The sequence below is a fragment of the Chenopodium album genome, chromosome 2 (assembly GCF_948465745.1).
Source record: "Chenopodium album chromosome 2, dcCheAlbu1.1, whole genome shotgun sequence".
Taxonomy (NCBI): domain Eukaryota; kingdom Viridiplantae; phylum Streptophyta; class Magnoliopsida; order Caryophyllales; family Amaranthaceae; genus Chenopodium; species Chenopodium album.
In genome coordinates, this window is record NC_137835.1 from 81,111,424 (window position 1) to 81,125,555 (window position 14,132).

The 14,132-nt window shown below is 33.5% G+C and overlaps 1 protein-coding gene across 1 annotated transcript; it reads left to right on the forward strand.

Annotated features, from left to right (window-relative positions):
- Positions 1 to 8,567: 8,567 nt before the first annotated feature.
- On the forward strand, positions 8,568 to 12,895 carry LOC145602932 (protein KINESIN LIGHT CHAIN-RELATED 3-like). The gene is made up of 3 exons (XM_081659078.1): positions 8,568 to 8,899; positions 9,213 to 11,215; positions 11,690 to 12,895. Exons 2-3 carry the CDS (start codon positions 9,276 to 9,278, stop codon positions 11,898 to 11,900), a joined length of 2,151 nt encoding a protein of 716 aa, XP_081515204.1. The 5' UTR covers positions 8,568 to 8,899; positions 9,213 to 9,275; the 3' UTR covers positions 11,901 to 12,895.
- The last annotated feature ends 1,237 nt before the right edge of the window (positions 12,896 to 14,132 follow it).

The window sequence follows — 14,132 nt, forward strand, 5'->3', positions numbered from 1 at the left end:
ATCCCCACCCTCAAAGTGTCTCTAGTAGAGATAAAACTTCCAACCTCAAGGTTAAAAGGTGCAATCCTTATCACTAGACCAAGCTTAACTTGATACATACAAAGTACATTGTCAACTTGGTTTTTGGATAAGTTAACATATATTAAGAATAATATTTTCAAAATGGAACTCGTTTAAAAATAAAAATAAAAATGAGGAATGTGCTTATTACTGTATAATATTGGTAAACCTTTTGAAAAAAAAAAAGAATGGTATGTAATTTAACCTTTAACCATAAAGTTACATAAACTTTATTAAGTACTTGAAAGAACAATGATGATGACTCCTTGATAAGTAGCAAATTATAGGATTATTACTACCTAATACAACTACTGTATACAAGTATTACTTCTTCTATGATATGTTACAAGTTTATAAATTTGGATTTGACCAAATGATTAACCTGAATGTTGGAGTCCTAATTTCTTAACTGGTCAAGCAAATGATGAATTGACTGCCTACTTTAAATCCTTATCACAACGAATATAGAGTTTGGTATTGATTAGATTTTTGTCTGCTTAACCCACGACAAATTAAGGAATCATTACGCTAATTTACAATCTTTGAGTAGTTGACATCTTTCTACGTGTGCCGTATCTTCATTTTGTAGCTTCGAATACATTATTGTTGTTCATTAATGTATATTTGTCGGTCGTCACCTCTAACATGTAGATTCAGGATTTTGAAAATAGAGTGTCGATATTAATTTAAGGTCATAAAACGTCATCAATAGATGGTAAAATTAAAATTATGGTTCTAAGGCACTATGTTTCATTTATTAATTCCATATTTACTCTGATCTACATTTAAATTTATCAAATTATCACGCTACTAGTTTAAATTACATCATAATGATAAGTAAGACGAAGATTTAAGTGAAGTTGTTCCATCTATACTTGTATAGTTGTCTATTTCAAGTTACAAGTACTGTTTAGCTCCTTTAATTTGCTTGTAATTCACCCTAACCGACAAATAGATTTGATAAATTGACCACCTTTCTACAAATTCAATAACTCATAACCGTATTATCATTAATATCCGGTCTAGATGTCATAAAAATGATTTTATTTTTTATTTTTTATTTATTTTTTCTTTTCTTTTTTCTTTATTGCCATAAGAATATAAGATGATAAGAGTGTCTTCAAAGCTGAATGTACTTGTACATGTATTTAAAAACTGAACTTCCTAGAAGAGTGTCACCCATGTAGTTATAACAACATTCAAATTTTTATGGTTTATTAGTTAAGACATTAATGTTATAATCTTAAAATCATGGTATCAAAATAATGTAGTACAAATCATTTTTTTTCTATTATTTTAATTAATTGACTGACTGCGTGGATGACATAAACTAAAAACAATTAAAGAGAGAGCGATAATTGACACACTAACATTGTGGCAGCACCTAATTAAACTTAGGAACAATCGAATAATCGATACCTCAAAAATAATCGCCGTAACTATGCTAGGTAGGTGTTCGTGATGGATATATTTTAAGAAGTTGGTGTAACATAGTAATCGATCATCATCAAAAGTACATAGGATCCCAAAAACTCCCATATGCTAATGAGTAAGTTTGTACATATACTAGCTGGCTTACATATGTTAATTGTCATTCGAAGGTACAAATCCTACCTTTTTTTATACAAAAAAATATATATCATTACTTGTTCATATATATGTATAGTTGAGCTCAATCCAATTAGCATTATTAAGTAATTAAGATGTTATAGAATAAAATAATCAAAGGTAGTTGAATAATGACAGCTTAAGCTACGGTGCAAAAGGACAGTCCACCTTAAGCTATATCTCTAATCCACTTGAATTAAATATTAAATCCAATTTTACACCCAACAATAGATTATTTATATTAATTATTTCCAGGTAATTGACAGTACATGTATACTGTTATTACTGTATATAATACTCCGTACGAGACTACAAGTATATACAAGTAGAATAATACTGCTGTAAAAAATAAATGGAAAATGTTATACATAGCCCTTAGGGCTACAAATAAGCATTAAATTTACCCTTGAAAATCGCAAAAAGTTAAGAAATCATTAAAATATAAACACTAATAACACTGATTTACGCGTGTTTTTGTCATGAATTCCTAATTTTATACTATTTTTAAGGGTATATTTAATGCTTATATAAAGCCCTTAGGGCTACATATAACGTTACCCAAAATAAATTAATGAAAGGACTATGATAAAGTCAATAATAATTAAGCATATTAATTAATTAATTTAGTGGTCCAATGTGTACTGTCCCATGCATACTTAATTAGTACAGAGTACAACTATTAATAGTGTGAGACCTATAAAATTAATCCTCACAAAGTAATTTTAATTTTGCTACCATCATAATAATTTTCTATTTTTTTTTAAGCCAAAACGAGCGGAAATTTTCTATTTCGTACAGTGTGTTGTTTATCATACTATCGCAACTTGGCTTCTGCACGAGTGCATAAAATAATTTTGGCTTAGTTCTCATGGCTTATGCTGCTGCATTAATGGCATTGATACTAATCTTAAACTCACAAAAAACAAAGGTAGTTAATTTATTTTTAAAAATAGGATTAGCAATTATAGATGAAGGTTTAATTTTTTTTAAATTTTATTATACAGAATTGATAAATTTAATTAACCCAATTTTCCTTCTTATTAATCATGAACACAATATATATAGTACATCAATTACTTACGTACCATTACACACTAAGGGCTTGTTCTAATTGACTAAATTGAGCTAAACTGAACTGAACTGAACTTAACTTATTGGAGCTGAACTGAATTGAACTTAACTGAATATTTTACGAGATAAGGAAATTAATAACTGAACTGAACTGAAAATAATTTGAAGAGAACAGGGCCTAAGGGCATTCACTTCAGCTTAATTTCAGTTCAGTTCAACTCCAATAAGTTCAGTTCAGTTCAGCACCAATAACTAATAAGTTCAGTTCAGTTCAGCACCAATAACTAATAAGTTCAGTTCAGTTCAGCTCCTAATTTCCTTCTCTCATAAAATATTCATTTCAGCTCTATTCAGTTTAGTTTAGTTCAGCTCCAATTAATTCAGCTCACTTCACTTCAGATCTAATTAGTTCACTTCAGTTCATCAGCTCAGTTCAGTAAATATAAACAGGCCCTAAGACTAGAAAATAGAATACTTAACATTAGATAAAATATTTAGAATATCGATAACCGAATTGAAATATTATTATTGCAGGATCGCAAACTGATGTATATATGTCCAATAACTTGTAATAAATATTATACTAAAAAACTTATAAAACTATATCTTCTCTTGAACTATTACTAAATTGGTAAGAAATAACTACATACAAATTGAAGTAGCTATCAATGGACCATTTATTTAATTTCCAAACAACTATGAATTGAAGTAGCTATCTATCAATAATGGACCATTTATTTAAATTTTTTGTCATAATCTTATACGGAGTAATATACTACGCACTTACTTAGGATCCGAATTCATTCAATGTACCAAGCAAAGCTTTGTGGAGTTGGTGGGAAACTAACTCAACTTGTGACGTCGAGGTCACAAGTTCGAGCCCCACTAACTACACAAAGTCACAAGTTCGAGCCCCACTAACTACAAAATGTTTGGAAGTAGAGAGATTTCCTTATTACCTCCGATCCCCTCTCTACTCTCAAGCTAAGCGCTAACCTGCAGAGTTGGGCTGACCGGCTAAACCTGTGAGAGATGTCGGTTCAGTAGGGTATTTCATCTTACCTTTAAAAAAAAAGTGTTCAATGTCATGGGAAAATAAACGATACAAAGCAGTAGTACTTCATAAATAAATAAATTATACTTCGTATGTACCATTATACGTTTTTAAGAGAGTGAGGGATAGCTCAAGTGGTTAGAGCTTCCCTCCCGATTCCAGGAGATCCTGAGATCGATTCTCACCCCCGCCCTTGTGGCTCTCTAAACACCAAAAAAAAAACCTTTATACGTTTTTAACGCTTTTGTTTACTTAATTGGTATATTGTATTCGTACTCGTAGTAGTATACGGTCAATTGATGCCCATGCAAATTCTTAAGCATCACGAGCTAATTAAATAAATCATTACGTGTAGGAAACCGTATAAATTGATCTCTTTAAAATAGAGCGTAACGCCGCACTAATGCATGCACCAATTTTAGGGATTTTATATACATCATGAATTCATGAAAATTACGAGTAGCTTGCTTCAATCAGGGTTTAACAGCTGTTTCAACTCTTTTTTATTTACTCTTTATCTATATCTTTATTGAAAAATAAAATTATTTTGTCAATTATAAATTATAGAAGCATCTAATTAACCTTTTGTATGTGTCAAAAAAAAAAAAAAAAAAAAAAAAAAAAAAAAAAAAAAACTTTTGTAGGTCACATGCACTAATTATAATTTTCACTTTAGTATAATTATCACTTTTTTTATTTTTTTATTTTTATTTTTTTTTATTTTTATGTTATCCTTCGATAATGTAAAGAGTAGGCCTAAAATTACAACAAGAATTTAAGAAAGTCATTTAGTTTTCAAAGACCAACCTTCAAGTTTATTTAATATCCTCCGTGATATAAAAGAAATTATAAATTAGCTTAGTATGCATATATCAAATGGCATAAACACTCCATACTAAAGGAATTTTTTATTTTTTTAATCCTACATACTATTTAGTATAGAAAAATATTCTAGCATATTATTTATTCGATATAGCTAGGGGTACTATTGCATACCGAGGGAGTCTGGGAGATACAGTTTGCAAGCTAGCTAAGCTACTCGAGATCCACCTCTCAAGTCAACTCAATCTTGACTCAAATGTTGTTGGTGAGTCGAGTTATGCTACTCAAACTCAACTCGCATCATATACACCAATAATTAAGATTATATATATATATATATATATATATATATATGGAAATTTTGTCAGAAAGGACCTTTTAAATGCATTTCTTTGTCTAAAAGGACCTTTTAAAGCCAAAGTTGTGAAAGGGGTACAAATTTTGGAAAAAAGTTGTGACTTAGGACCACATGTCGGAATGTCGACGTTGAGTGGTCAACTCCGACGTTAACCAACACTTGCAGCCACCAATTTCCTCCACCCCATCGCCTCCTTCGTTCTCCCCCCTCCCCTTTCACGACAAGTCGACAGTCCAAGCCACCCCCTTTCTCCTCCGTTGCCGACACTAACCCCGAAACCCCATCCCTTTCACAGCAGCCCACTTCTCCCCTTTCCCCACCTCCACTCCCTTTCCTCCACCTCGATTAATGTATAATCTTCAAGCAATTTCCTACACCCAAACCTTATAATTTAGGGATGAGAGAATGGAGCAAAGAGAGAAGATGGAATCAAATTTCTAAATGAGTTTAATGAAATTAGGGTATGAATTAAAATTGGATTAATTTGTGACGAATTTGGGGAAAGTTGAGATCTTGGAGATTAAGAACCCTTACCGGAGAGTAAGTTGAAAACGAAGGGGGTGGGTAATCGGGTGAGAAAAAGGATCGGGGACTCGGGGTGGAGGAAAGGGAGGCTTGGGTGCTGCTTAGACAATGGAGCGGAAGAGGGGGGCTAATGAGGGGTGGGGGGGGGGTCTGCCGTGAAAGGGGAAGGGGGAGGGCTTGGGCTAGGGTGGTCAACGCCGGAGTTGGTGGGTCAAATTCCACTTTTCGGCATGTGGTCCCAAGTCACAATTTTTTTCCAAAATTTGTACCCCTTTCACAACTTTGGCTTTAAAAGGTCCTTTTAAACAAAGAAATGCAATTAAAAGGTCCTTTTTAACAAATTTTCCTATATATATATATATATATATATATATATATATATATATATATGAAAAACCGCTATAATATACCAAAACATACGCTCCGTGATAAATAAAGTCATCAAACAAGCTACAAGCATATTTAGGAGTTAAAGGAGCTAACATACATTACGTGTGATTTGTGCATACAACAAATTGCTTAATGTGCAAAAATAACGTTTCAACTTTCAATGAATGCATGCATCCCATATTCATGACAATACCAAACGTATATAATACAATCGTGAATAAAGTATGCTCATTCATAGTGTATGCATTTATTTTCTAGCTAGAATGGCATTTCAAATGTAGTATCATGAAAAACATGTTTAACATGTAATTAACTCCGAGAAAAGATCGATCGCAAGAAGTTTGTGAATTTCAAGTAACTCTAATTATGCACCAACATAATTCTCTTAAGCATATAGACGCCTTAACACAATATGGTTACATATACTTTAATTTAGTAGTTTTGAAATTCAATATGAAGGTTTGAGATTTTTAAGTTGAAGGCTCCAAATTGGATTGAAATTTGACGGGCAAAGGAAGGACAAAATTTTTACAAGTGTATGATATGAACGTGAAAATAAAAGATTGTCAACTTTACGAATATGGATTACTAACGTTTAGAAAAATTATAAGGGTTAATCAGGTTGCGTGAATATTAATGACTATAAAAGTGCTAGTTAAAATTGTTGGAATTTATAGCTCGCCAAATGTATAGAGAGTCCGTCTTACCCAATACTTTGACTTGTATTATAGACAATGGTTATTTTTGTTTAATGGAGAGAATAATGGATAGATATGCATGGCCCCTCCTACTTATCATTTCATAGTACTTTGATTTTGGTAGTATGGTAAGACTTGTGATCTTTGTGAGTTTTGACACCAATGGCTTAGAATTCAAGATTAAGGATGATGAAAGTGAGCTTTCTTAGAGTGCGACCCTTAGTGTAAACTCAAATAAAGTTATAAGATCCGTAACACTCAAAATCGATCATATTATTCACCAAAAATAGAAATAACCTGAATTATCTCCTTTAGGTAAACCATTATTATCAAGGGGGTACTAAAGTGAAGCACTAAAAGGATTGATTAATTATTAACTAATGATGATTAGATACATCATACATACATAGTACTATCTGTTTATGTGGTATTATATGTATCATAATAATAACTCGTTCTTTCCATCCATCTTAAGCAATCTAATTTAATAAACCAGTACCATACATACAAGTACGTAAATTATATGAATTGAAGTAGAATATGACATACGACTTAGAGATCTATACAAGAATATTACTAGATGCATACTCGGTATGATATTAGTCGTATTACATAAGTTGAACTAATATTATTGCGTTGATACAGACATTATAAACCACAATTTTGGTAGTATAAATAATGGAGATGAAAATTCAACTTCAAATTTGTTCAACTAACACTGTCTTCAAACACTATCTACTACTTTGCCGGTTGCAACTCTTAGCTTGCCACCTCGGTCTTTATGATGACTATATACCATTACAGATATGATTGACTGAAAGAGCTTTGGAGTAGTTGGTCAAGTCTTCCCTAGTAATTCTGGGCAATGGAGTACGTGGACTTTTATTTATCACCCTAATTGTTTACACAGTCTTCTTCCTAATTTTTCATTTTTCTTATGATATTATTTCGTATTTGATTTATTATAATACCAATTACAAAGTCTTATATGTGACCGGTCACATGGTGTGACAATCCATTATGAGGGCTACTTTGTTAGTGTTATAGGAGTTACTCGTTCAATTTTACAGGAGTTACTTCGTCAGTGTTATAGGGGTTACTTTGTCAGTATCACAAGGGGTTACCGGATCAGTGTTATAAGGGTTAATTTGTTATTTAACAAGTGGTCACATAGTATGATCAGCCGCATACAAGACGTATTGTACTCCTCACCTACGAACTCTGTAATTACAAAATGATATTTTTCGACCGTAGGTCCATGAGTTGTGTTATTTGAGGATGTATATATATATATATATATATATATATATATATATATATATAAAAAAAAACACGCTAACAACATGTTGTAGATCTAAAATCTAATCATGTACCTAGAGTCTTAGGGAGCCAATTGACTTAAGACTAAACAAAAATCTAAAAAACTAGTTTTGGTAGTATGGAGTAATAAAGAACTATCTAAAGTTTGATAGGAGTGTATATTTATAATTTAATAAAGTCTAATAAATTCATATTAGTAAAAATAAAGTGATTTAAGCAATTTGACATTCAAAATATACACTTATTAAGGATAAAACCCTCATGTGTACATTAAAGGAAAAGGACCTTTACCTTAAGCTCAAGACTCAAAATTTTTTCGATTCATTATTTACAAGCCATATACTTGGAAGTAGAAGGCTGAGGTAAGAGAATACCCACTTTGTATTTGATATGAGTAAGATTCAAACCTTAATAATTATACTCGTAAGATTTTTACCAAGTGAGGGCCTATTCTGATTTACTAAATTGATTGGAGTTGAATTGAATTAAATATTTGATGAGAGAAGGAAATTGAGATCTAAACTGAAATGAAATTAAGCTGAAAAGAACAGATCATTCTAGTTCGCACCCGAAAAATCGGCAATAAGAAGAAAAAAATGCAGAATAAAAACAGCATACGTAGTGGCGGTTGCAAAGACAGGGAGAGATAAATCAGCGATTGATCGACGAGTGAGTGGGGTTAGGGGAGAAGTCCTCTTCTCTCTCCTCTGACATTCTACCTTCTCTTCTCCCTTTTTTTCCCATTTTACCCTTCTCCCTTTCATCCTATATCCTCTCCTTCTGTCTTCTTCCGTTATTCTATAAAAATTGCAGTTTTTATTTTTCTTCTGTATTTCCCACTTTCTTCTTCCTCTCTCTGTTTCTCTCTCTTCCCTACTATATAATTGTCTCCTTTCTCTCACTTTTTCTTGTAACTATTCTTCCCCCAAAAAAAAACGCTTCATTTTCCACTCATATTCTCGTTCACATTCTCCCCAATGGTCGATTTATAAGGTATGTTATTTGTATATTTGTTTGATTATATACTTGATTTTCGACTGTTAAGACTATCTTTACAACAATTTGCGTTTCTGGGTCAATTATAGATCTGGGTATTTTTTTTTCCTTTCTTTTTTTAGAGGTGATAGTAAGGTTTTACTTGTTAGTAACTTAGCATATAAGGTGTTTGTGTTAATGTCTGAACCAAATTTTTTTCTTGGATCCGTTTGTGAATGCGTTGTTACGTTTTTGGCATGAAATTGATTGTTACTGGAAGTAGTTCATGTGTTTTTTGTTGGGTAATTTTTGATTTTTATGGAAACTGCAGATTGAATAACTTTCCAAGTTAAGAAAGTTTACAGTTAGAATTTTAAGTTTTGAGGGTGTAAAGATGCCTGGGGTTGTTGTGGAGGGATTAAATGAAGATGGGTTAGAAGTAAATGTGACACCCAGTAAGGAAACTTCTGTTCAGAACATGAGGTCTCCAAAAAGTACATTGAGCCCTCAGAGTCCCAGGAGTGTTGAGGAGGAAGAAGGTCAATTGGAGGGGGGTGTTGACACCTCAATTGAGCAACTTTATGATAATGTGTGTGATATGCAGAGTTCAGATCAGTCGCCTTCGAGGCGTAGTTTTATGACCGAGGATGATAATGAGTCTCGAATTGATTCTGAGTTGAGACATCTTGTGGGTGGAGGAATGAGGGAAGTGGAGATCATGGAAGAGGAAGTAGCGGAGGAGGAAATTCATGGTGAGTCTGATAAGGGAGAGGATGGTTCTGGTGGTGAGTATTCGGGTTTGGTGGAAAAGACTCGATCTTCGAGTGCAAAATCTGCATCTTCAGGGAATTCTAAGAAGGCTTCTATTTTGCAAATAGAACCTGAGGAATGTACAAAACCTAGTCCAGAGAAGAAAACTGAGAAACAGAATGGCAAAATTGTGAAGAAAAAGGCAACCCCTCCTAAGAAGCAGAGGAATTTCCCACTTGCAGGATCTGATTCTGCCTTGGATAACCCAGATCTTGGACCTTTTTTGCTAAAGCAAGCTAGAGATTTGATCTCTTCAGGGGATAATCTCCACAAGGCTCTTGATTTCGCACTTCGAGCCTCAAAATCATTTGAAATATGTGCTGATGGGAAACCCAATTTAGACCTGGTCATGTCTTTACATGTTGTAGCAGCAGTAAATTGTAGCCTTGGCCAGTATGACGAGGCAGTTCCAGTTCTTCAGCGATCCATTGAGATACCCTCTATTGAGGATGGTGACAATCATGCACTTGCTAAATTTGCGGGGAATATGCAACTTGGGGATACTTATGCAATGCTTGGACAACTTGAGAATTCAATATCATGCTATACTAAAGGGCTGGAAATTCAAAGACAAGTCCTTGGTGAAAATGACCCCCGAGTTGGTGAAACATGCAGGTATTTGGCCGAAGCCCATGTTCAAGCAATGCAATTTGATGAGGCTGAGAAGCTTTGTCAGATGGCACTTGATATTCATCGAGAGAGTGGCTCACCAGCTTCCCTTGAAGAGGCGGCAGATAGAAGGCTTATGGGTTTAATCTGCGAAACAAAGGGTGACCATGAAAAAGCTCTGGAGCACTTGGTATTAGCTAGTATGGCAATGGTAGCCAATGGTCAAGAAAAAGAGGTGGCGTCTGTTGATTGCAGCATTGGAGATACATACTTGTCTCTCTCTCGATATGATGAAGCAATTTTTGCCTACGAGAAAGCCTTAACAAGTTTCAAGGCAACTAAAGGAGAGAACCATCCTTCAATCGCTTCAGTATTTGTTCGCCTGGCTGATTTGTATAATAAGACTGGTAAGCTTAGAGAGTCCAAGTCATATTGTGAAAATGCTTTACGCATCTATAGCAAACCTATTCCTGGAATCCCTCAGGAGGAAATTGCAAGTGGGTTCACTGACGTTTCTGCCATTTATGAATCTATGAATGAGCTTGATCAGGCTATTAAGCTGCTACAAAAGGCTCTGAAAATATATGGTGATTCCCCTGGACAACAAAGTACAGTTGCAGGGATTGAAGCACAGATGGGAGTCATGTACTACATGCTTGGGAAATATACTGAATCTTACAATTCTTTCAAGAGTGCTGTTACTAAGCTCCGTGCTAGTGGAGAGAAGAAGTCTGCTTTTTTCGGAATAGCTCTTAATCAAATGGGGCTCACTTGTGTCCAACGATATGCCATCAATGAGGCAGCAGAATTATTCGAAGAGGCCAGGAGTATTTTGGAGCAAGAATATGGTCCATATCATCCCGATACTCTTGGTGTTTACAGTAATCTTGCAGGGACATATGATGCAATTGGAAGGTATGATATGCTTTTCACCCATGTTTCTTATTTTGCTTACCCTTATAATTTAAACTTTGAGTCTCTACTTTGAAAAGCTTTTGCCTTATGATTTCTATGCCCTTGTGATGTGCACATTACGTCTGAAATTTACTTCAATTTTGTTTATGTTCAGTAGATAGTGTTAGACTGTTAGTAATAACTAATAAGTGCATTTAAGTTATAGATAAAATTTTAATATTTATTTCTGGTGGCTTTGCCACTAGAATTAAAGAAACAATTGGTAATATATGATTTAATCATTGGACTAGTGGATATATTAATTCTTAGATACGATTGTTGTGGAAAGATTCTTTTCCTGTGTATAATATTTATAGTTACATTTCTGTCAATATAGTATTTGATCTTTATTGATTATTGTTATTGTATGCTCATGGGCACCCTATAGAAAATCCCATAGTTGATTGCCAAATTTCTTCTTTGAACGTGTTACAGGTTGGATGAGGCCATAGAAATATTAGAATATGTAGTTGGAATGAGAGAGGAAAAGTTGGGAACAGCAAATCCTGATGTGGATGATGAAAAGAGGAGGTTGGCTGAACTGCTAAAGGAAGCTGGCAAAGTTCGCAACCGAAAAGCTAGATCTCTGGAAAATCTTCTTGATGCAAACCCTCAACAAATTAATGATAATGGTATTAAGGTATGAAGAAGTATAGGATTTATTTATAAGAAAGTAAAAGAGTAAAGAAAAAGGTGGTATTGAAATGATTAGATTCTTATTTTGGAGGGTTTAAAAATAAAATGCTTAGTAGATCTTGTTGTGATATTGATTCTTAATCATTCTTATTTGTCTAAAGCTGTTGATCTTCTCTATTAGATTCTGATATCATACTTTGTATAAATGGCAGTCCTTTTGTACCTTTGAATCTTTTCTTGCTTAAAGAAGTGATACACAAGCAATTTGTATGTATATGTTCTTGAAAATTTCATGTCATATTGTAACGATTCGGATTAATGTGAATACTTTCTTGCTCTATGAGCACACTTCTTGAACTGCAACCATGTATCGTTTTTTGGTAGCGGGCTTATCTACTGACAATTAGCTGTCTTGCTAGTTGAGTTTTTGTTCTATTTGAGTAGAGATATTTGTTTTCTAGAGAAAAGAAACAGAACAATTCTGATATTTGGTATGAGGAGTGAAATACAGCTGCATTTATGATGTGGTGGTTGTGAGATCGATAGAAATCATAGAATTGATAGGTATGTCTGGGGTGATAATGATTCTAGATTGCTCGTGAGGGGCGTGACTCAACTTCACTAGCTACTTGAGTTCAACTTGGTCAAGCTTGGCTCAAATGTGCCTGACTTGTTCGAGCTCGGTTCAAGATTTGCATGAGCTATTCGAGTCAGCTTAAATAGTTTGTGAGCAAGCTAGGTTTATGTTGATCACAAAATATCATTGTATCTTGAAAGAATGTATTTTCATTTGGATTCGTAACTCAGGCTCGACCTACTCGAGGTTCTTGTTCTTACTCGTTCCTAAGACAAACAAGGACCCTCTCTTGCATGAGATGGTAGTAAGAGTTTCTTTGTCATTAGGGCCTACTGCTGGTCTGTTAACCATTATATTGGGCAGTTGGACAAATTAGTGCTGTCAGACAGTTGCCTTCACTTAATGCATAATCTTTTATTTTGTCCGAACATCATATTCTTAAAATTCTGTAAGCCTTGTTGCACGCCAAAGCAATTGTTATATTTTTATTTTGCACATTTGATTTTGAAATGATGCCTAATTTTTACTGTGAAATGGGGTATCCAATAACAGCTTATAAATCAGTAGTTCCCCACCATTTTATGCCCATTTATACCTTTTTCAGCAAATTTTCCCTCCAATTTTGAAAATTTCTGGCTCTTGATAGCCGAATTATGCGGAGTAACATCCTCTTTTGACCATCTGTTCTTAGTTTTATCATTGAGAGCGTATTCTCCTTGAATGCATTTTGAATGTAATAAACCTGCTAGTCAAATTTTGAATGCATTTTTGTACTGTTATGAAACGAAAATTCATTCTACAACCTGTGTCTTGAATTAATAGTCGCATCTGTGTTTTTAATTGTTCCGTGTTTTTAATGTTATTTTTTAACGGAGAACTGATCAAGTAAAATCAAATGATGGTAGTACATGACCCTTGATAATGAGGGGATGTATCAATGTTATTTAATTTTGAACAAAAAGTGAATTTTCAATTGTGCTTGAGTGTTTGATGAGTTTGATCATCCGGCAACATAACTGTATATTCACTGTAAAGGAAAAAAGTTGATAAATGATGCAAATAATCATATTAAGCTCTTAACACCAATAATTACATCGACAAAGTGGCCATGAAAACCTCTTTTAAATTATTTTTAAAAAAATTAATAACAAAGTGGCCATGAAAAATGGTTCTATAGCCCCCCTTACTCTACTATAGCAACTTTTTATCTTGATTCACTTTGAATTAACAATTGCATAAAAAGCTAAATTGTCTACATGATAAAAAAAATTACAAGTCATTTTATTTTGTTAGCAATATCAGAGGAAATTTGAAGTAATATGTATGCATAACCAAATGATAGTAGTGCTTTAACTAGACTCCCTAACATAATGGAATTTTTTTTTGTATTAATCGTTTCTAGTTTTCTACCGTTGAAGCCACATTCTCTTTACCTTATTTTTGTTAAACTGGAATTATTTTTACATAATTGAAATTAGTTTTATAATACTCATTGAGTAAACAAATAAAGATAACTAACAAGCCTAAATAATTGATGTGGTCATATGAATTACCTTGACAATGCTAGGAGCTGTTGTTAAACATGGGCCACGTTACTCCGTTAGGTCCAACGAAACCTATTGTAACTTGTAAGCTTAACATAGTACGTCAACACTAGAGGTATGT